The sequence below is a fragment of the Macadamia integrifolia genome, chromosome 14, assembly GCF_013358625.1.
Source record: "Macadamia integrifolia cultivar HAES 741 chromosome 14, SCU_Mint_v3, whole genome shotgun sequence".
NCBI classification, from domain to species: Eukaryota; Viridiplantae; Streptophyta; class Magnoliopsida; order Proteales; family Proteaceae; genus Macadamia; species Macadamia integrifolia.
The window spans coordinates 9,887,597-9,912,310 of record NC_056570.1 but is presented as its reverse complement, the minus strand read 5'-3'; the positions used below and the strand labels follow the sequence as shown (position 1 = coordinate 9,912,310).

Here is a 24,714-nt window from a genome sequence, read left to right as displayed (position 1 = left end):
TAATAGACCAAATAAAGGAAGAGACTTCTGATGTTGCCCACTTTCCACCTCGGTATGATTGTTGAATAGACTAATTATATAGATTAATTAAATTACTTTTGTTTAGACATTAAAAAATTTAAATGTCTAATGTTTGAATTGTGATCAATTGATTTTTAGTTTAAAAATAAAGGATGTGGAAAGATTGAGTTAATTGAGGATGAAGAATCTTCTTCATCGAACCATTCAGGAGGGACTACGGGCATTTGTCAAGCTACAATGACACATCCTACATCCACAGATTATCTGCAAGGATATCTTAGAGGAAAAATTGAGGCATCCGAGGAACAAAGTAGGATAGTTGCGAGGACATTGGAAGACGTACTTTAAGCGAAAATTTTTAATTATGTATTATGGACTTCTTGTACTTAAGCAACATATGTATGTGTAAAGACCAAGTAATATGGACTTTTTTCTTTCAACACCATATTTATTAAAAAGATAGCGCTGGGTAAATTAGCTATGTGGTATTTTTATTTTCATTTAATAATAAGAAAAAAATCTAAAGATTTTTTCCTCCAAGTGTTAACAAAATTAATTCATAATATAATACTATAGAAAGTGTTAAAAACTAGTGTATGGACACAAAAAATAACATTTAAGGGCAACCAAATAGTTATTTAGAGTGATTCTGTGTTTCCTATAGACAGAATCATGGTAACCACATAGTTATTCTGAATGGTCATAATAGTAACATGATAGTTAATTAATGTTCAAATCCAAATAGACTCGTTTGTGTTGTCATTTAATCATGACTTAATTCTTAAACTAATTTAACTTTGTCATGTATCGGTGTGTGATGCTTAGAAAATTATAATAAAAATCAATTATATTTAAAAGTAATAATTTTGAACACATAACAAAAAATTCATAAACATGGTGAACCATATGATTGAAATAAACTATCATTATATATTGTGCATCCAAACACCTAGAATGGCCAATCATACTTTGATGTTAACAATTATTACAAATTGGGTTTTAGCATTGTCTATGCTAGAAATCTATTTCGCTAGAAAAACTTTTTCTTTTTCTCTTTTGGTTGATGGGATTTCAAGAATGAATGCAGCACGTGAGCCATATGTGGCCTAAAGCAGACCTTGCCGGGCCTTCTTTACAAAAGGAAACATTACGGGAGCAAGTTTGGCTAGGCAAGGGTAAGCCCAAGCCCGCCCTGAGCACGATAGGGCCTGGGTTGGGCTTTTTAGCTCTCAACTCGGCAGTAGTTGAGATTTCCAGACCCAAGTTGGGCCTGGCTGAAGCCCAACCCAATCCTGTATATTTAAATATATATATATATATATATATACTAGTAAAAATACACGTGTAAATGCACGTGGTGGTAGTCTCCTAATTAAACATTTTCTTAAGATAAGATTATTGGGTCAATCCATTTGAAGTAAGTTCTGAAAAGCTTGGTGAGCTGATTTTTCAAAGTTTGTATTTTCTAAAAACAAAATTAAACCTAATTATTTTGAATACAAGAGAGAAAATCCACAGACTAAATAATGCAATTCCCATAATAGAAAGGAGATGAGAACATGAAACATAAAAAACATGCCTCGTCTTCCTCTACGGAGGTCTTGAGAATGGCATCAATTTCACAAATAATTCTCTCATAGCATATAACAATAATACTAATAAATCATAATATTACAAACCATGGAGAATGATTAAGAAAAAACTAATCTCTGATCAAGTCAAAGCGGTGTACGTGAAAACATGTTTACTTTCCGCATCCTCTGGAGATTTTTTCATAATATAGTGCAATAACTTCTCCACCTGAGCTCTATCTTGCAGATTAAATGAATTATATGAGATTAAATGAATTATACTACCTTGTGGATGTGGAGTATCTGAAATTGAGAAATGCAGTGCCAGTGATCTGAGAGAAAAAGAAGCTGAAGTTGAAAACTTTTGTGCTATTGTAATAGAAAAAGAAATAAGAATTTGAAATATTCTGAACTATTATTGTAAGAGGCAGAAAATTGAGAAATCGTGGGATATTGTAGTTGATTTTTTGTCCTCTCTATGGTATATATAAGGAAGGATTCTATTGCATAAAAATTTGTAAAGTCGATGAAAGTTGATTGAAAGAGATACGATTTTTATGCAATAAATCTATCCATAATTATGTGACTATAATTTTGTGGCTATTTTCTTATCCCTTTAATACGTAATAATTTTAATTAATAATTATTCCACCTTTTTCTCCTCCACGTTCAGAGAGATGAGTGAGAGAAAGATAATTATAGAGAGAAAATACCCCTTCCTCCACGTTTAGATTTTGTAAATGATGGAAGGAGAGATTTTAGGAGCCCTTTTTTTTTTTTTTTTGTGGTATATCTCTCAACATATTTACCTTTTTAATATCTCCATAATTATTTATTCCCTCCCTAGTCTCCATAATTCTCTGGAGAATCTCCCCCCATTGTGCTCAATGTTTTTTCCAAAAAGGATGAATGAGAAAGAGAGAGAGAGAGAGAGAGAGAGAGAGAGAGAAAGAGATTTAAGGAGGAATAATAATGCATTTTTTTTTATTTATAATTATAATATCGCAATAAATCTCTCTATAATTCTCCATACTATAGTTTTGTGATTATTTTTTTTATCCCTTTAATATGTAATAATTATAATTAATGATTACTCCACCCCTCTCTCCTCCACGTTTAGAGAGATGAGTGAGAGAAAGAGAATTATAGAGAGAATATACCCCTTCCTCCATGTTTAGATTTTGTAAGGAATGGAATGAGAGATTTTAAGAGCCATTTTTTTTTTTTTTATATCTCTCTCCATACTTACCTTTTTAATGTCTCCATAATTATTTACTGTCTCTATGGAGAATCTCCCCTTATTGTGCTCCACGTTTTTTCCAAAGACGATGAGTGAAAGAGAGAGATTTAAGGAGGAATAATAGAGCATTTGTTTGGTTTATAATTATATGACTTTTTAATAGTTAATAATTATAACTATATCCCTTTTTCCTCTACGTTGAGAGAGAGAGAGAGAGAGAGAGAGAGAGAGAGATAGAAGAATATTATTTGCTAATATTTAATTAATTAATAATTATAAATAATTATTACTCTCTCCTTTCGAGAGAGAGAGAGAGAGAAATAGAGAATTATGGAGAGTTTATTATTATTAACTTCTTTTTTTGTTGGTATATCTCTCTCCATAATTATTCATTCCATCCCCATTCATCATAATTCTCTCTATTTCTCTCTCCACTCTCCCCCTTTCTCCTCCACGTTCCTCCACGTTTAGAGAGGGAGAGAGTGAGAATTATAGAGGTTATTATTATTATTTGATTTATCTTCCATTTTTAGAGGTGAGAGGATGAGTGGGTTTAGGGTTTGTAATTATATGCCTTTTTAATGCTCCACTCTCCCCCTTTCTCCTCCACGTTTAGAGAGAGAGAGAGAGAGAAAGAATTATAGAGAGTTTATTATTATATTTGTTTCATATTCAATTTTGAGGGGATTTTGGTCATTTGGGGATTTTTTTTCGGGTGTTTTTTGGTCATTTGGGAATTTTTTTGATAGATGTAAATGATTTTTTGATCATTTTGAAAAAGCATGCCAAAGACAGGGAGTACGTACTTTTATATAGTAGTATGATATATATATATATATATATATATATGGTTCCATGAAGTGCAATGTATAATGTGCCTTTACACAAAGTAAGGAGGCCAATGGGAACACATATGGAATCTTTCATAAAGGGTGGGATGATCATTTCACTCCACTTTTTATCTAGACATAGAAACCATATGCTTTTTACAATTCCTTTTCCATATAATATATCATAAAAAGGGTGAAAAAACAAGGTCCGACAGACTGCCTAGCCATGAATGAAAAAATAGGGGTTCCCAGGGGTCGATCATGGCCCAATCAGGGTTAGGCTGGGCTAGGGTATTAAAAACCCAGCACATGGTCGATGTTTGGCGTACGCTTGCGAGATCCTAGTGCCAAACTAAATCATGTTCTACATATCCAAAAGTCAAAATTGCTACACCATTCTTCCACGTGGCAAAAAAAAAAAGGAACGGAAATAACACAATGAAGAAACCTTTTCCTCTTTTGGGTTCATCTCACCAGAGACTTGTATAGTGAATAAAGATGTTAAAACAAGGAAAAATAAAATAAAAAATAGACATTAAAATTAATTTATGAACTGATACAAACTAAATTGAAATAGAATGATTTTAAGATGATATGGAAAAGTGTAGCAAAGACCTTTGAATGCTCTTGAATGGACTAAATATGATTCAGATTAAAAGAATTAAACAAATGGAAAGACCGAAAATGATTCTTGAGAAGATGCAAGAAAGAAATGCATGGCTTAAGTCCATTAATAAGGAATCTTTGAATAAAGCTGATTCGCAAAAGAATATCTATATACGAGACCCCATTTAATTGAGATAAAGTTCAGTTGAGACTTGCACAAGCAAGAATGAACAGAAGGATCTGTCTCTGCAGTCAGAAGATATCAAACTACACCCACACTCCACAAGCACGATTGAACAGAAGGATCTATGATCTGTGTCTGCAATTAGAATACCTTTCAGGCTTCTTTTCACTTTCCCATCAGGAGCAGTTTTGTATCTCCTCCCTACCAGCATGCAAAGAAAGCCGGAGTGCACTATCACACCCTTTGTTTTCTCACTTGACATGCTTTTAGAGTGTGCTATTCATGAAAACAGAGAATTCGGATAGATCCACCAATGGTAAATCACACACACACACACACACACACACACACACACAAAACAAAAATCAATGGCAACAACCTAAAACAAAATGTCAGTTTTAATGGTTTCACACTCGGTACAAAAATGCAATAATGAATGTGAAGTTGCGAACATGTATATTATTAGAAGACTGCAAATCATGGAGGATCATTCAAACATCTTTTCCAGAGTTTTTGAACAATTTTCTGTCAAAAGGTAAATTACAGTGAAGTATATATATGTTACTAAATCATGACATCAAGCAATTGACATTTGTATTGAAATACCATCTAATAAATGGGAATAGAAGAGAAGAAAAAAAGAAAACAAAATAAACTACATGAGAACTCGTTTAGAGAGAGACAAAAAATGGGTACTACCAGTGCAGTGCAGGGCAACCTTTCGCGTTAAGCCAATGGTGGTTCTGCTGGGCCACTTGGACTACGAGCAACAGGCAACACTTTACCAGAGATTTAGTTTGGAATGGGTTTCCCAGAGTTTGAATATCAATGTAATCCAGACAAGGCGACTACATTAGCCACCAGAACTCCACTCACTTTCTCTAAGGAGACCCCACTAGGCCACTTGGGTGCTACTGCTACCACCTTGAGTCCATGATTGATCCAACAGGATTTTGGAAAACCACTCAGATCAGAGAACATTATCATGAAAGGTGCATGTCCTCGGGCTGTAAGTCGAATCAATGAATCCAATCCACCAGATCTGCGCTCTTCACTGCTCCACTTAATAAACAAATGCTTCACAGGCCCCTAACGTACCTAATTATAAAGACATTATCTCCACTGCACTTCCCTCCTTTCCTTCAGGCAGCCACCACGTCCTCTTAACAAACAAATTAAAGAATCATATAACAAGCTGGATTTCCAAACCCAGAAGAACAAAACCTGGCCTCTTCTTGTCACCAGGCCCTGATTACAACACAACCACGGACACTTAATAATAGTATGGTATAACATATATGCAAGGGCCCAAACAAAGAACCCTAGCTTCTCAAAACTCCTTTATGCTGCACAAGCCTATATAGAACCAAACCTGAACCGGCTGAGGCCGAGGGTGCCATATAATTTGGACTCAGCCCACTCAACAAACACTATATCACAAACTCAACAAGGCAGCATAAATGTAGCACTTCTTTCACATGTTTGGGCTGGGCAATTGAATTATCTACAGGATCCAATATCAGGAAAGGGACAGCAACATATGTTGAAATGCCCCCAGTGTGTCTCCAAGGAGCCTGTACTGTTTCAAATACGAACCGGCAATCCATAATTGAGGAATGATCGGATACGTCCATCCCAACCTGCACTTACAATCACCAAACTCCATGCATGAGAACTGAGCATGCTCTGGCAGGAGGTCTTTAGAAACTTGTACTGGGATTTACGGACTATCGATGACACAGACAGTAAGCCTGATGCAGGAAGCTTCTCCTCAGGCCACGTGGCAGAGCCCTTTGGCAAAGCCTCCAAGAAGAATCCATTTCCCATAGAGAAATGATCAGGTGAATGCGTTGGCAAGACGTTTTGAAATTTCTTGTCCAACTGGCACTGCAAACACCCATTTGCTGTCTCACTAGCTGGTGGATCCACAATTTTTTTAGGGGCTGGAGGAGCAGTGTCAAAAACAGTGGAGCTAACGGCAAACCCACATCTCAAGCCACACCAAGGTATAGCAATTGATGCATTGTCAGAGAAGAAACGCTCGCAAGACCCAATGCTTTTTGACTGGGAGGGCACAGGTCCATCCTGGTTATTGTAGTTCCAGATATACACATTAGAATCCTCACTTAAAGAGATAATATGCTTCCCATCTGCAGTAAAAGATGCAGATATCTGATTCCCTGCATTCCGAACACCTGTAAAATGGAATGAGAAACACTTTAATATTCAAGCTACACATGTTTGAAGTATAAAGAAGGAAAAGAATCAAGTAGCTAGAAAATTCACTTACACGCTGCAACTTGGACACCAGCAATTGCAGGATATAGAGAAGGATCCCCATAAAAAAATTATACGGCAACTCGATAAATTTTACAAGAAAATGAGATTGAATGCTTACCCTTGAATTTGCAGACCACATCAACCCCATCCAGAATTCGGATTTGGGCATCGGCAGAGGTGACCATTACTTTGCTAGGATCGGTTGGGGAGAACTAAAAGAAAAATGCAGGACAAAATTACATGCTAAGAGGTCCAAACAAACAAGACGGTAAGGCAAAAACAAGAGGGGGGAAATGAGAGAAAAGGGAGGGATGGCTACCTGAAATCCAGTGATCCTCTTCCAAGGCGACTTCTTTTTACCTTGTAAACAAATTTGATCATCCAGTTGCAGAAAATTATCTGACCCATACAAAATGCAAATCAGTAGTTGTTGGGCTGGGAATTTTTCTAGTTATCAGAAAATAAAAAAAAATCAACTACTAGCCATCAGAACAAGACCCCCAGGGGGGGGGTCCAATTATACTATGGATTTTTGGCCTTGTTCTTTCCAATGGCGAGTTTACAGAAGTACCTTCAACATGGAAAAGATAAAGTGTGCTATTAATCCTATCATAGAGACTTAGTGAGCTTCCACAAAAGGTGAAACAGAGGCTTCCAAATTCTAGAACTCTTCCATGCAATACTTTATATCAACCTTAATTGATAATTCACCGGCATCAATATTAGTTTGCCATTCATAAGAAAACATTGCCAGGACTGGATGATTTTCTATAACGTTATATTACCCAAAAAACAAAGAGAAAAAGTGAAGTAAATATATATAAATAGAATAAGTGATGGTATTATTAGTCAAGCATCAGGCTTTACCAATAAACAAATCAAGACAATTAAAAACAATTTCTAAGGAGTGACAGTAAAATTTGTCATCACACAGGTTAATTTATTTTGTGTAGCAAATCAATTTCTCCTCTACAAAAGACTACTTCAAGCACCAAATCTTGCTTCACGCTTGGACTATGTGATGCAACCTAGGGTTTTGCAAACCCTAATTTGGTCAACTAGGCCCCACTTGCACAGTAAAGAAATCTTAATCAAGAAGAGATTAGGTCAGAACTAACATATAATGATCCCAGTGGCAGAACAATAAATAGGACAATGTTCTGGTCCCCTTGTGACAATGCAAACCAGCACTAGGTCCAAATAGCAAACAATTTTATAGAAGAGGACTTTTTCGGAATTTTAAAATCCAATACTGGTAAAACCAGAATATAATTCACAATAGGAGGGCTCTTGTGAAATTGACAAGTAATATGTCAAGTGTTATTGTGAAAGTTCTATCTTCAACCTCCACATAGAATGACAATACCCTTTCAAATCAATAGAAATTCTTCTTTGTTCACCCAAATCACTTGAAATCTGTGACTAAAAGGCTAACAAGAGACCCTCTTAATTGCTATCAGTAACAGATCAAATCAACAGCAAGTAAAAAGATTATAGTTCATTCAAACCTGCCCTGGAGGGAATGGAAAGTTGTAGGTCTGCAAACTAGCTTGCTTTTCACAGCGGAGATGGGGTTTAACAATGAGACTCTAAGGTGAGAGTCGCCCTGGTGTGGGATACCAAACCAAAATCTCAGGCAGATCCGTGGAGAATCAGCTGAGTTCTAACAAAGTCTTCCCAACCCACAACTACCCTCCCACACAGAAAACAGTAGCCACACAAAATAACCAGCAAGGTAATATGAGTAATCTGACCTTTTTCAGCCGTATAACAGAGCAACAAGATTTGGATTCACAGAGAAATAGTATAAACATCCGGGACACAACCCTGGTATTTCCGGTAGAGTTTTACTCAACTCAATTTCATTCAATTAACCAGACAGGATGACCTTCACTGCTAATTAAAACAGTATTTAGTGAAAGAACAATAAACCTCGATATACTTCGCTACCATAACAGTCCATATAATAAACTTGGAAACAAGATATAGTAAAATCAAGACTTTCTAAACCAACACAAGAAAACACACAATAAAATCCCAAACTCCATTCTAACCAAGCCTAGCCCTCTTGGATCAAGGTCCAAGCTTGTGTTTCTGGAAAAGCAGGCATTATAAGGGGTGGACTGTATAACTGATGCAGATGTGGCTGGTCTTACCTAGTTGGACCAGCATGACCGGCTTTGGAAGCCAAGAGCCAAGAAGAACCGGTCCAGGCCAGGTTTTTGGTCCAACAAGGGCTAGTAGTTAGTTTTACATTATGTCTTCTATTTGCCTTTGAGTAGGATACGTAGTAGGTAGAGAAGTAGGTTTCTATTTGGAGTCTAAGTAGGAGTCAATTTCAGTTTTGGAGTCTAAGTAGGAGTCTTTTATTTTCCCTTTATATGCTTGCATAACTCAATGTTTGATTTTTAGAGTGAATTTAATTTTAGAATTAGTGAATTTGTGCGTGGTGTGTGATCCCTTCCCCCTCTTGTGCGATTTTTCCTCTTCTCCCTAAGGCTACTCCATCAATTTGGTATCAAAGCCGAAGGTCCCCATTCCCCTTCTTCCTTTCCATCTTTCCTTCCCTCACCCATTCTCTGTTTCGGTGGTTACAGAGACTGAAAATATATATTCCTACCCATCGTCCCAACTGAAATCCCAACCCCATCCCTTCCCCTCCATCTCTCTTCTCCATTCCCATTCTCTGTTCTGTTCCTACAAGGACTGCGAAATATATAAAAATTAAAAATTAAAAATAAATAAATAAAACAGAGAGTGAGATAGACTGAGAAACCAAATCGATTCCGTCCAGCAAAGAGAGACTCTCCCTGTCTCATCACTGCCTCCTTCCTTTCACCACTGCAATCAACCCCACTGCCTACTCTTTCTCTTTCCACCAGCAGCAAAAAAAAAATGGAGCAGCAGCACAGGAGAAGAAGCAGCAGGAAGGCAAGCAGAACAAAAAAAAAAAAAAAAAAACAAAACAAAACAAAACAAAACAAAACAAAAAAGAAGTCAGACGAAGAGGGGAAGCAGCGAGAGCAAGCAGAATAGGGGGAAGAAGAAAAGAAAAAAAGAAAAAAGAAGAGAGAGAGAGGAACATACCTGGTTCGATTGATCGAACTTCCGCCTTCTTCTCCGCCTAGTTCCGTCTCCAAGAAGGAGAACCCTTTTGTCGGTAATCCAAATCCCCAACCCTTCGATTCCTTTTTATTTCTCATTCCGAAGTCCTTTTTTTTTTTTTCAAAATTACCCTTTAAATTCTGCTTATTTCCCCCATACCCCTCCCACTATCCTTTATCCCTTTCTATCCCATATTTTTTTTCCCAATTAGGCCCCTACCCCCAAACGTGACACCCCCTTTGTGAATTAAATTGAACTTCCTATATTTACAATTCTGTCATCCCTGCAAAAAAAAAAAGTTATTTACCATTCTATCATTGTTCCTTACATTTTCTTTATTTGCTATTTTTCCATCATATTTGAATATAATCTTACCCATCTCCACCATGGTAGCCAATAGTGAAGTTGTTCAACGGCTAAACTCCTATAAGGGAGAAAATGATGCAAAAATTGAAGCCATTATGATAATAATGGAATCCATGCAAGTTTATATTGATCGTTTGGAGGCAGCAGATAAAGGAAAGAGTCTCATTCAATCTAAGGATTCTTCCAACACCGTTCCACAAGATCCACCACCGCCACCGCCACCGCCACCACCACCACCTTCACCACCATATGGAACTGGTAGATATGATGATGGAGCAGAAAGAGCAGCAAGATTGGATGTCCTTGATTTTTATGGAGATAATAATCCAGAACTGCACCTTGACTGGATTCACAGCTTAGAGACATTCTTTAGATGGTACGGGTTGACTGAGGTCCGAAAGATCCCATTTGCAGAGGCCAAACTGAACGGCACGGCCCGAGTCTGGTGGATCAAGCAACAACAACAGAACCGAACCCAAGGCACTGGTTTAGTCACTGCTTGGGCTGCAATGCATGAAGTCATGAACCAGGGATTCTTGCATTCTGATTACAAACAACGCATGCATCTCAGGTTTGCATAGTTGAAACAAGAGAATTTGACCGTTGAAGAGTATGTTGCTAGATTTTATTATTTGGTCACTCGTTCTAATTTTGAGTGGGATGAAGAAATATTGGTGGCACAATTCCACAATGGTTTGCACCCTCAACTTAGTGCTGCCCTTGTATCTAGCCGACTACCTACAATGGAAGATGTCGTACAAGTAGCATATCAGGTTGATGAGAGTCTGAAACGTCAATACAATCGGAGGCCATTTACAAATGTTTTTCCCAGAGTTCCTAGTTCTATTCAGCCACAATCGTCTCCACAGGAAAAATCAATCAGTCGATCACAAACTAGTGCTTCATCTATGGCATCTTCACGACCTAGCCGACCTAGCCCTTGTATCTAGCCGACTACCTACAATGGAAGATGTCATACAAGTAGCATATCAGGTTGAGGAGAGTCTAAAACGTCAATACAATCGGAGGCCATTTACAGATGTTTTTCCTAGAGTTCCTAGTTCTATTCAGCCACAGTCATCTCCACAGGAAAAGTCAATCAGTAGATCATAAGCTAATGCTTCATCTATGGCATCTTCACGACCTAGCCGACCATATTTTCCACCTCGTCGTGATTCAGACATGTCATCTTCACGGCCTAATCCTCCATACTCCTCACCTCAACGTGGTTATGATAGGAACTCAGTATTTCCAAAGGAGGCTATTCAATGTTTCTCATGCAAGGGATATGGGCATACAGTTAATCAATGTCCTAACCGGTTGTTGGCCTACATCGCCAAGGACAATTTTATACCCTATGCACCAGAAGAATAACCGAAAATAGAAATAGTAAATATAGAGGCTGAATGTGATCGTGAGCCTAATGAGATCAATGATGGTGACAATGATGGTGAGCCTCAACCGTTCTATGTGATCCGTCCTCTTTTGACTATACAGAAGATTCCCGATAAAGACGATTGGCGCCGTAACAATATCTTTCAGACCAAGGTGCGATGCAATGATAGCTTGTGTAACATGGTGACTGATCCCGGTAGTTGTACCAATGTTGCTGAAGATGTTCGCAAGTTGGGTCTAAAAACTGAGCCTTATATGAATCTCTACAAGGTTGGATGGGTGAACAACAGTAATCTAAAAATTCATGAAACGTGTTTACTCAAGTATTCCATTGGTGGAATGATCGATCAGATCCAGTGTAATGTTCTCCCTCTGAAAGTCTGTCACATTCTTCTGGGGAGCCCATGGTTGTTCGACAAGAAAGCCAAGCACTGCGGATATGAGAATACATACTCTTTTCAGCATGGTGGCCTTGAGATGAAGTTCCTTCCAGCAAAGGATCTTCCCCTTCTTAAGTTCAAGCGGACAGTTGGTAATTTTCTCATCTAGCGCATCGATTCTGACGGCATTCTTAGACCTCATCTAAACTCGACGGAGTTGAGTTCTTTTCAAAATAGGAGAATTGATGCAGATGTGACTAGTCTTACCTGGTTGGACTAGTATGACCAGCTTTGGAAACCAAAAGCCAAGAAGAACCAGTCCATGCCGGGTTTTTGGTCCAACAAGGGCTGGTAGTTAGTTTTACATTATGTCTTTTATTTGTCTTTGAGTAGGATACGTAGGAGGTAGAGAAGTAGATTTCTGTTTGGAGTCTAAGTATGAGTCGATTTCAGTTTTGGAGTCTAAGTAGGAGTCTTTTATTTTCCCTTTATATACTTGCATAACTCAATGTTTGATTTTTAGAGTGAATTTAATTTTAGAATTAGTGAATTTGTGCGTGGTGTGTAATCCCTTCCCCCTCTTGTGTGATTTTCCCTCTTCTCCCTAAGGCTACTCCATCAATACCCCTTGTAGCCTCTCAGCCCTGACATCCGTTTGTGTGCCTGCATAACTATCAAGTAGCAAAGATGCATGGCAAACACAGAGATACTAGCGCTGCATTTTTTGCTTCAGAGCCTACGTATTTTAAAGATCGGCTTAATTACCAAACTAACAAATGCCCATACAACAGGTATATGAATGCCTAACTAAGTCAACTAGTGGCCCTGGTTCATCCAGTCACAAGACAGAAATGATTATAAATATGCAGGAAGGAAAAAAAGGTTATAACTCAGCATTTCCAGCACAAGTCTCAAAACAGGGATTGACCTGACTTTCAACACCATGGTATTAGTAATAGCCTCGCCAAACTATTCAGAAGAAAAGAGAAAGAAAAAAAAGCCTCACCAAACTAATATCTTTCGTAGTCATCCAGAGAATGCAAACTTCTATTGTTCATAGAGCTATTACAGTGAGCCTCAAAACAACATGCCATGAATATCTATATGATGAATAGTACCAAAGACAGTGAAAACTAATACACCCAAAAACTGTCAAAAGAGTATAATACAAAGACAAGTCATCTATACAATATCTGGCATCAAGTTGAGCACATGTTTCATCCGGAGAACTAAACAATCCAAGCATAAAATATTATACGGGTAACACAGGTCTAGTAGATGTCCAGAAGAGCATCACTTGATGTAATGGAAGGAATTTTCTGAGGAAAGAAAGCTTCCACATACCTGATGCATCATAAAAGCGACAATTGCCGGTCAGGGATCCAACAATCCCTCCCTGCACAATTCAATTACAGATATTATTTCCCTTAAACTCCCGAGATCCTCAAGCAACATCTCATTCAAACAATATAACATAGAAAACCAACAAACCTGTCCATCCGGGCGGTAACACACAGCAGTGACTATTTCTCTTATATCAGTCCAATCAACAACTTGAGAACCAGGAATTTCCCAGATTCGGACTTTTCCATCTATAGAGCCACTGATGAAGTAATTATCATTCACGGGGTTGAACTGAACGCATGTCACTGCAGAACAACAAACAGATCAATTGGAGTTACTTATAGATTAACACGGCAGACAAGATCAAGCCCATGACTGGTGGAAACTAGACTGCAATGTCACTAAGTAAATACATATCAGAGAGAAATCATCATCATCTTAATTATTATTATCATTAGTGTCATATAGATGGTTTCATACCATAATTATTATGGCAGAAGACCCTGAGGCATCCATCAAATCCCACTCGCCACAACCGGACAGTTTTATCCACAGATGATGACAGGAGATGCTGCACAATGCAAATAGAAGAGAAATATGAGTTTATCCAGAAAGGCACACAAAGATTTTGCTGCTTCTGATAAATACTAACCTTGTCCTTTGACCATGATAGATCCAAGACCTCACCGCTGTGCCCATGATACTCATGGAGTGGTTTTTCAGATAGCCGGAAGACCTTTGGTGGTAAGATGACACAAACTGAGTCTGAAGTTTTTCTCAGAGTCTTGAATTTACACAGTTTCTCTTTATCCGCAAAATGGGGAACCAGCTCAGAAGAATGATTAATAGTAAAGTATATAAACGAGGGATCAATATCCAGAATACCATCTTCACTTGATCTCTCAGCCTCTACTACCTGCCAAACACGCACAATCCCATCCTCACCAGCACTTGCCAGACACTGCCCATCAAGACTGAATTTCATTGTCAATATTGAACCCTTGTGAGCAGATATCTCTTGTCCCCTATAGAGGGCAGAGAGCTCCTTAGACCGCTTCCTACAAGGGCGAACCCTGACCTTCTGAACCCTACGCAACAAATCAGGGTTAGAATAGTCGGGCAGGGAATCGCTACCATCCGCTTGTCCTCTCACAATGCAAGAAAAAGCCTTACTTAACCATCCCCTCTTTACTCTTTTTTCCTTATCCACTGAATTGCTTGCCTCTGCAACTTCTCTCCGCATAAATTGCTGCACCAGAGGAGATACCCAGAGAGTTTTCTCAAACTCTTCCACTGTAACCAGACGATCCGAACCGACTTGACGAAGTCGGCTGAGCATTCCATCCTGTCCTAATTCATCCACGACAAACTCTGTCCCATCGTCTAAGTTTTTTATTCTACAAACCAAATTCTCAGCCAAGACCCCATCTTCTGAAAAATCTGGAGCGTCATTGGACCAGCAAGACAGGGAAGATCGACTCGATGAAAACCCATCTTCAAAGTCAGAACTTCTGAGCACAGCCCCACTGTTCTCTGTGATTCTCTCGATTTCCACTTCGTGGACAAGGGAACCAACTCGGGAATCATCCACTGTGGTGCCATCTAAATTTAAACCCATCCATTTCATGAACTTATTTCTGCGCTCGCGAATGCTTTCTGGGATCTTCACCCAGACCTCATATTGGAAACTACCCGAGACCCAATTCACAGGCCCGGAACTGGACTCAAAACTATGACGGCGATCCGACCCCGACTCGGACAAGGATGCGAGCTCCTCCCGGGATTCAAAGAATCGATCCTCTTCATCTTCGCTGCAACTCCCCATGATTCTTCAAGTTCAACCCATAAAAACCTACTCAAGAGAGAACCATTTTAAATCCTTAGCCAATGCCAAAATTGAGCAGAATCTCAAAACAGAAGAAAGGAGAAAAAAAAAAACGCTCAAAACATCCGACACAGATCCCAATCCAAGCCCATTGAACCTGGTAACTGGAAAGGCAGAAAAATCCCAATTCGGGGAGGAGAAGAAAAAGAAATGCAGAAATTCCACAAAACCCTATGTTGTAACAAATCCCCCCAATCTCCAGCAAAACTCAGTCCGTGCAGATCAATGAAGTATGACACAACGATAAAATCATAGCATAACAAGGGAATAAGTGAAAGAGAGCAAGAGAATTCACCAGAACACAACCTATCGAACTAAATTTTGAAAAAATAAAAAAAATAAAAAATAAGAGAACAAACAAAATTGAAATTTCTAGGTAAGACTCGCCCACCTGGTTTCCATGAAATATTCAAAGCCGAACAATCCATTCACCCATCCCTCCCTTTCTCGTCTGCGTGCCCTCTCCAAAGAACAAAATGGAGAAGAGCCAAAAATAAATAAATAAACAAATAAAATCAAAATTCCCCTAATTTTTTATTTTTTTTTTAATGAATTTGCTCAAATGGAGGAGGAAGTATAACCCGAAAAACGAGATTTCCGGAAGAGAATGGGAGAAGTGTCTGCGTGCGTGTGTGCGTGCGTAATCCACTTCTCTCTCTCTCTCTCTCTCTTGATTTGTTCACACTTCGCCTAGCCACTCTCTTATATAAATTGTTTCACCGTTTGCCCCGTTTGTTTTCATTCGGAAATATAATGATGCAAATTGGGCAAGAGATCGCTAGTGGGTAAAACGTTTGAAAGTGGTACCAATTGGGAAAACGTTCTTTCTCTCTCTCTCTCTTTTTCTCCTATGAAATGACATTTCTATCCTTATTTAATAGCCTTCGATAGAGATCAAAAACATTCTTGTAGGTCATTTTATGGAAAAATAAAGTACACATAGTGAAAAAGTGTAATTTTATTCTTTTGTAAATGCGGCAAAGTATGATACTGTTTTAGGGATTGGTCTGTGATTAGCCATAATATTGATGATATAGTTTTTTTTTTTTTTTTGATGAAACATTAAGCTCATTATACGAAGTCAGCTATAAAATAATTCTTGCTAAGAAAAGACAAATTTATAAGAAATAAAGGGAGCTAGGCCACCATGCTCTAGAGAGGTGAACTTGACAGCTCCGTCCGCATCTTATCAAAGGAATGAAATTAAATACAATTGAAGAAAAGTCTAAAACTAAGCTAAAATATCATCCATAATGGAGTAGGTCAACCAATACAATGACAAGGATATCACATTCATGGCCCAAATTAGACCTTTGCAATCTAAAAACACTGCAACCTTGAAAAAACCAAGACTTATGGCAAGCAGTAAGGCATCACAGACTCCTTCAGCTTCGACTACAACTGCTGAAGATCCCCAATCGAACTTGTATTTTGCCTCAATAAAATATTTATCTCTATAAAAAATAATAAATCATCTTCCTTATTCGAATTCGAATTCCAAGCTTCATTCGAAAATGACAACACAAAGTCTGGAGCAAAAACATGAATGATAGAACTAGCTAAAGACAAAATAGTGAGAAAAAATATTCCCAGAGTACAAGCAAGGATTCAAAAAGGAAAGCAGTGGGTAAACCCAATCTCCCTTCTTCCACTATATGATGGAAAAATTGAAATGGTAGCAATTAAACATGAATTTTCAAAATTAAACACTACATTGTTTCATGATTTCCAAATTTTTCAAAACAAAGAAGACTACTAGATATGGCAGTCTCTCTTATCAGGGAAGTCCTTGAACTATTCTAGAATGAAATTTACCAAATCAATAAACTCAATATCATGAAAAAAGGCCGATATGGTATGGATGTGGTATTTTTTGGGAGAAAAAACGCCACTTGGTTGCATAATTCTTGCACCAACGCGGGGCCAATGGGATCGTGTATCAAGGCATCCAACAAGGGCAGGCAAGGTGGTCATTCCGACACCCCTATGTCTTGGTGTAAGAGAGCACGACGGGTAGCATTCTCTCATATTTTTTTATATGATCTAATACGGTCAATATATATCAATATCGAGAAGATCGATACCACTGATGTTATGATCTAAATCCATGGGGTATACTCCCTTATAAGTCTCTCTTTTCTCTCTCCTAAATATATAATTGGGATTAGGTTTCCTGTGTGGCATATTGTAGACTAGTGCCTCCCTATGTCTGTCTCTCTCCTAACACAATAATAGGTAAATATGTCATTTCATAGGAGAAGAGGAGAGAGATAAACACATGGAGGCACTATCATACAGTATTAGAGCAGGGGCCAATGAGGGGGTGCATAAGAACTTCAACAGGGGGATAGGTTTTTTGTATTCCATAGGGGTGGGCCCATTATCCCCTTGAGCTACAAGGGAATGATACGCTAGAACTCTCTCTCTCTCTCTCTCTCTCTCTCTCTACACATGAAATGACCTTGCTAGCCTCTCATGTACAAAACTGTTTCACTGCACCTCAATGGGGGGCTCCTCTATCCCACTGGCTCATAGAACCTTCTCTTGGACCTAGATCCTCTCCGGTGTGTATCAGATGGATAGCTTCATTGGGGCACGCACCTCAAGTGCCTCCAATTGTCCAATACATACTTGAGGGGCTGTTATATATAATGGGACTTTTATATGACGCATTCATTCACAGAATGTACTCTTTCTCATTGTTGATTATTAGCTTAATGTGTAAGCTATCAATATAAGCCAAAAGCATATAGATCCTTAGCCCAAATTTTATTTATATGGCATGTGTTTGCCGCTTAGTGCCCATACACCAATAAAATAATTAAAAAAAAAGAAAAAGAAAAAGAAAAATGTTAACCATCACGTTTAGCAAAACGATGTGCATCATCTATGACAAAAATATAGAGTAAACATCTTCCCCTCGTGCGTATGATAGCTAAGATAAATACACAAAATATGGCAGAGAGTTTAGTATTAAACTTATATGATCCTCCCAATATATAGGACTTATCATTATTTTATAATTTGTTTGGCAATAATTAATTATGATGAGTAAATAAAAGAAGAAAAAAATGTATTAGGAAGAAGTCTGCAATGAGGGTATTATGGTAAGTAGAGAAGTCGACGCGTTAAATGAAAAGTAAACGGCGTTTCCTGGTTACTTGTTGGGTTAGTTCCCCGTTCCGTTATTTTATTTTATTTTTTTCATTTTTTTAATATCTCTCATTGTGGTCAACGGTCGATGTATTTGACTCTGACTTTCTTCTCATTATTCATGATGCTTCCATATTGATGGGCAGTCGTTGGTCAACTAATCCATCATGCCCTATGGCAATTTGACTATAACTAAGAAGGGAAAGGGAGTGCCTCAAGAGCACAAGGTGAAGATATGAGATTAGGACCATGACTTCTATGAGTCTGCTCTTTACTGGCAACGCACTGATAAGTTGAGCAAGCAAATAGTTATCTTCACCCAATAGTTCACATGTACATAAAGTTTATATCTTAAAATTGATTTCTAAATGTGCCACTAGGGTTTTAAATTCTATAACAATTTGATTGGATCATAATCGGTCAAAATTAGTGAGAAATTGATTGAAATCGAAAAAATATGCCTTAATCTTAATTTTCATATAGTAATTAGTTGAACTGATTCATCTACCTAAGTCAAGGCTGAGACGTAAAGGAATAAATTAGGCCATACAACCATCTCATGAGCTCAAATTCTACTTGGGGAAAATTTTGGGTAAGTTTATTGGGTTCATGGATCAACATATTGGTATCATCAATATGCGATATTGATACACACAGAGAGGCAATGGTCAAGAAGTGATGTGCTTCAGGTTCTACTTTTGGATTTTCAGCGATTCTTAAAATAAATAACATATTTTTACTAAAATTATAGGAAAATCTAGATGTTACTATGTCTAGTAAAATATAATGCTTCACTACTGTCACATGGGATTTTACGAGTAAGTTCTTGTGAGTGGGACTAAATAACCAAGCATTTTACTAGTATATCTATCTACCTCGTAAAAAAAAAAAAAATCTTATTAATAAAATTGCAACAAAAATGTTGAGTTGAAGAAGATTGCTAAAAGTACAGAAGACACCATTTGCATTTTTTATTCATTGCCATCTTATGGCATTTTCAAAGTTCTACGAAATCTTTGAATCAAAGTTTGCACTATTTTGTCTTATTTATTTTGGGTTAAATTGGACCATTAAAATAGACATGGGATCCACAATCTATGGACTAACTCATGCACTAAGTGACAAATAATAAAATGTTAATCTTTGTTATGGATAGTGACTTTTAGATGGACCACTAATAATAAAGTGTTAATCATCGGGGCAACCCATCCGTGTGGATGGGCATACAGTGCTAGGTTTGATTCCCCATCTGTACATCTGCGATTTAAGTATAAATTATGACGATGCGTTAATCTCCATGAAGATTAGTCAAGGTATGCGTAAATCAAAAAAAAAAATACCCAATCATGCTTTAGGCCTAAGGGTGCTTCCAAATTTTACCACCTCGCTAGGAAATTGTATTAATCCAAGCCACCCTCAACCCATTTTGAAGGGCTATGGCTATGGTTCAATGGTTCAACCATTTAATCCCATCACACCTAAATGGTTTATAAGGTTTTATCCATCTAAAATTTTTTTTAGGTGAAAGATTTATCCATCTAATTTGAAGGCTAGGTGATAGTTAAAACCAACCAAATTGATCCCATTTTCAATGCTCACTACTTTTGCACGCAAACGCGTAAGGAAAGAGGGGAATCTCTGTAGGGTTTCTTTTAAACATCTTTATTTGCCATGTTGTACAACAATGAACCAACAAACTTTTGTCCATCATTGAAATTTGATGTAGTCCAATCTAACTTGGATTGTCCGATGGCCACGTCATGGTGGGTTTTGCCAAACTTTTGTCTATCTATGTTTTGTGTTGTGTTTTTTTTTTTTTTTTTTAAATGAAAGAAGTACATTAACTAAAATGTTTTTTTTTTTGGGTGCTCCATGGTAGTGAGTGATCGTAGCCCCATGACAAACCCTGGTACGGTAAGCAGGGCTTCTACAGGACTAATGGGCGATAGTGGGCATGCCAAGACTTGAATCCACAATCAATCGACTCGAACAGTGATGAATTGAGGGCATTTTCACCATTAGGCTACCAACCTCATTGGTAAACTAGTTAATACATCCAATAACTAGTTTTAATACATCCACTAAGGTTCTTGTGGGAAAAATTGTAGTTCTAGTTGCTATTGTCTCTTCTATGGGTTCCACCCCCACCCCTTTGCCACTCTTTTTGGACGCCACTTCGATCGCTTTCTTAGGATGACAGCCTGGTGATCTATGGGCCCTTATTAAGACTGGTAAAAAAGAAAACTCATGGGTAATGCAATGAAGAGATTTGTCAAAACATTCTTATATAGGACAAACATGTTATGAAGAGAGGTTTCATCTCTATATTGACCACGAAGGAAATTTCCCCTTAGTGTCTATGGGAAGTGGAATTGGCAATTGAATTCCATTGTTTTAATTCATTTTGACATCAAAATGATTCAATCGTAAAAGGCCATATCAAACAAATCTGAGATTGATTCAATATCGATATTATATTCAATCGAAAATAATCGACCAATACGATATTGATATTTAAATTCCTAATTGGAATAAACCAATAACTGACTTCAACTCTCCAAAAACCTAATTTTTTAAATTGAAATTAATAAGAATCTAGTTTTGATGAATTCTGATTCTGATTCTGATTCTTAAAAGGTGAGTTCGAAGGGAAATCATCCTTTACATGATGTGTCTCCTTTGTTTGTTATAAAAGAGACCCGGACCAAATCATAATGCCGGACAAAGTAAGAAGAGCTAAACAGTTAAAATCTAAAAAGTAAAAATAATCTGTTCTGAAAATTAAGTAGTAACAAGCACAACTTTATATGAATAGTTTGTTTAATTTATTTTTGTTTACTTTTACGATGGTGGAGTGAGAAAGTGGGAACCGTGTGATGAAAAAACAGTCAACGGTCGGGATTGGGGAAGGCAGATGCCGAAAGGCTTCGTCGGCTGTCACGTCTGTCACGACGACTTATCACTCTTTTTTTTTTCTTTTTTTGTTTCCTTGTGCTTTAATTTTAGTGGTCCGCGAGTGATCCACGGATTAATTGGTAAACCATGAACCGACAAGAGAAAAGCATTTTTTTTTCCCCACAATTCCAAGTCTATGTTATCCAAGACTATTCCATAAAGGAGACCGTGGTCACCTTTGGGAGGATGGAATTTGGAGCTTATGATTGTATCAGCTCCCATCTCTACCTATCAGGGTTTTAAGTATCGGTATTGAATTGATCGAATTGTATTAGTATTAGCTGAGATCAATATTAATATCTTTGGTCGATTTTGAATCAAGTATCAATTTTTAATTAGGGGTAAAATTATAAATAACTAATATTTTAATGAAAAATAAGAGTAAAACTAATCAATCTAAACTAACATAGGATGTTCTGATACTTGAGAACTAAGTCCCTTCTTCCTACTGTTTTTGCTTATGAGGGAACTTGGATCACCTGCTCATACGTGTACAATGGGCATGAGATTTTATTTTATTATTATTATTTTTTTAAAGAGTGTTGATATACCATTATAGCATTGACCAATGATAGTCATGATCAATTCTTTATAACTCGACCTTGGCCCAACAAATAAGACATCATGACATCAATCGGCAAGGGCTCTAGTTGTCATCTTTTACCCCGACTGTACATGTTCATCTCTTATGAGGCCGACCTTTTATCTCATAAGGGGTTATAGCTTAAGTAGGCCTTATGCCCTACCCCCACATGTGGGATCTAGATTCTACACCTGATCATAGGACAATGACATCCATAACCGTTTCTAGACCTAACTATAATTAACAAACTTGACCAAAGATAAGTTAGGTTTTTATATTACTATGGACTGACCATGATTAAGTTAACTGTTACAAGATCTGCCACCTTAGCCTAGGTGGTGACCAATTCATCAATAGCAAGAAGGTCCACATCAGCAAGGAAGGCAACCAGCTAGCCAATAGAGGAAGTCAACAACCTCTATATAAAGGACACCTAACGGATTTCAGGGTAAAACCCACAACACACTCACATCTCTACATTCCTTTCCTCTTTTGCTCACCTAAAATCTAAATTAGGCATTGGAGCCTCCACCCCGGAGTCCCGTCCAAGCTGCTTTCTGATCTATGTTGTGTAGGCCTGAACTGAATCAGGAACTGCATCAACAAGTATCTTTCCATATTACCATTAAGAGTGTATGAATCCCTTTTTGTGGCTTATTTTTGTTTTAGTCAATCCAATGGTATGTGCATTTATTTAAGTGTTTCGCTTATCTTATTATGAACTAAAAGACCAAAATAAAAAACTCTAGCACTCACCTCATTATCTCCATTAATTGAATTTTTTTTTTTTTTTTTATCCATCAGAAAAAAATTTGTGTATGAAAGGTTATAGATGAAAAATAAAATAATACATCTAACTATACATGAAATGTACATACATGGATAGGGCATCAACAATCATTACTAGATTTTCTAACATAATTAAAGAGAAGAATAGGGTTGCGCTTGCAATGCAACGGTAGCTGCCAGCCAGTGGGATTGGCACAAGTCTAAGAGGTGGTGCGATTGACTCTTTAATTCCCCATCCTTGGTCCCCCTCCCCCAACCCACTTGGGTGCCCAATCCCCCTCTAGACCATCATAGTGGTGGGCCCCACTTTGATAGAAGAGAAAAACATGCATGATACAATAAAGATGTCTAAGATGACTTCTTTGTAATCTTAAGACCGAGGGTTAATTACAAATTATTTGACATTTATAGGGTGAAGTTATGTATTCAAGAAAAGGAAGAAGGCTTTCTAAAAGGCAACGCAACCCCTACACCCAGACATATTGGAGTCAAAATGACTGCTCCACCCTTCATGAAATGTAGAAATCTCACCCTTATTAATGCTTCTACTAGTGCTCCCATTGATAGCCACGTTGGTGCAAAAGTCACATTGCCTTTTAGGCTTTTTTTTTTTCCTTTGAAAAAAGAATAAAATTCTTTTTCACCAATTTTAAAGTTCACCACTTCATCTTAGGGTTCACAAACCCCTGTAAGATTTTAGTACATTTCCCAAAAACCCCTCATGATACCCCATGTAGGCATTTTACTATGGTCTTAGGTAAAAAAAATACAAAAATCAATTGTTCATCAGATATTTACAATTAACCCATTTTACTTAATTATCACCAGCTTTTTATGGTAAATCCAATTGAAGCACATCTTGTTGGACCACAAGGGGTTAGCTCACCAAGATTCAAAACAATAACATGACCCTTATTGAGTATTAATAATGGAGACATTAGTCATAAGGAAGGAGGATATTTTGACCTACATTTGGTGATCCAAGATAATTCATACCTTTTTGGTGCATGTTGAAGGGAGTGCTTGTCCATTCCTACAGCCAGTATAAGGCTGAACTCATCTTTAATATTTAAGGATAAGAAAAGTCATAAAAGTTGATTGAAAGAGTGAATGATGAAGATGAGCATAACTGTTGGATCCATACAGCTTAAAGAGTCCCTAAATTCTGAATAGTCAATATGGTATTCTTGGCTGCTGCTAACTCATCTATCTACGTCTATAGTTTAATTATATCATTCACAAACTCCAAACACCCACCACCCCCACATAAGTCAACAAGAACAAAATAGAAACTCTGCACCTTTCTTCTTGCCTGAAAAGTCTCAATCAAACTTATCAATCTCAAGAGAGTTCTATCTTACTTAAACTTCATTTCCCATTAAAATACTGATTAGTGTCTTGTTTTATTTATTTATTTTCACATTAATTTTGGTTCCACTTAGGTTGGACCAAGTAGGTCACCAACATTCTAAATTAGGGTCTGATGTAAGTTAACTACTGTTGTAATTATGTACTTGACTTTTTCTTTCTGATGAGCCAATAGTTGCTTAGATTTGTGGCTAATGTGTATTAATCAATTAAATTTCTAAGATTACTAGACTATCTCATATTGTAGTCTAAGTATGTACATGATTTGGCCAAACCCATTTTATTCTCGCCTTCTTAATTGGTGTCTAATTCAAGTCTAGAAGTTTTTAAGAAAGATCATCAAAGCTTCATCCAATGAGTGAAGACCTAATATCAAACATCCATTGATTTAAGACAAACCCAAGAAGAAAAACATTCTCTCTCTCTCTCTCTCTCTCTCTCTCTCTCTCACACACACACACAGGTTGTCTATTCCCTAAGCAATATATATATATATATACCCATGTTTTTGTCTGGGATTTCAGCTTGATGATTTAAAATTAGGGAAGTGTTTCCTGTGAGGGAGTGCGATTCCACTGAATGCAGGAAGGCCAACGGGAGCATATGAAGAAGTATTAAAAAAAGAGTCATTTTCCCTTTCATGGGGCTGGTCCAATCAT

General features: G+C 37.4%; 1 protein-coding gene across 1 annotated transcript; it reads right to left on the bottom strand.

Annotated features, from left to right (window-relative positions):
* Positions 1 to 4,885: 4,885 nt before the first annotated feature.
* LOC122061775 lies at positions 4,886 to 15,884 on the bottom strand. The gene is made up of 8 exons (XM_042625235.1): positions 15,599 to 15,884; positions 13,975 to 15,174; positions 13,803 to 13,893; positions 13,470 to 13,627; positions 13,323 to 13,374; positions 7,052 to 7,131; positions 6,851 to 6,944; positions 4,886 to 6,647 (listed from the first exon to the last, which is right to left on the bottom strand). The coding sequence occupies exons 2-8, from the start codon at positions 15,145 to 15,147 to the stop codon at positions 6,037 to 6,039; spliced, it is 2,259 nt and encodes a 752-aa protein (XP_042481169.1). The 5' UTR covers positions 15,148 to 15,174; positions 15,599 to 15,884; the 3' UTR covers positions 4,886 to 6,036.
* Positions 15,885 to 24,714: the final 8,830 nt, after the last annotated feature.

Coding starts and splice junctions, on each gene's coding strand:
- LOC122061775 (XM_042625235.1), bottom strand. CDS start 15,147: ATGGGGAGTTGCAGCGAAGATGAAGAGGATCGATTCTTTGAATCCCGG. Junction 6,945..7,051: donor AGAGGATCACTGGATTTCAG/GTAGCCATCCCT, acceptor TTTTTCTTTTAG/TTCTCCCCAACCGATCCTAG. Junction 6,648..6,850: donor TGTGGTCTGCAAATTCAAGG/GTAAGCATTCAA, acceptor TCCATTTTACAG/GTGTTCGGAATGCAGGGAAT.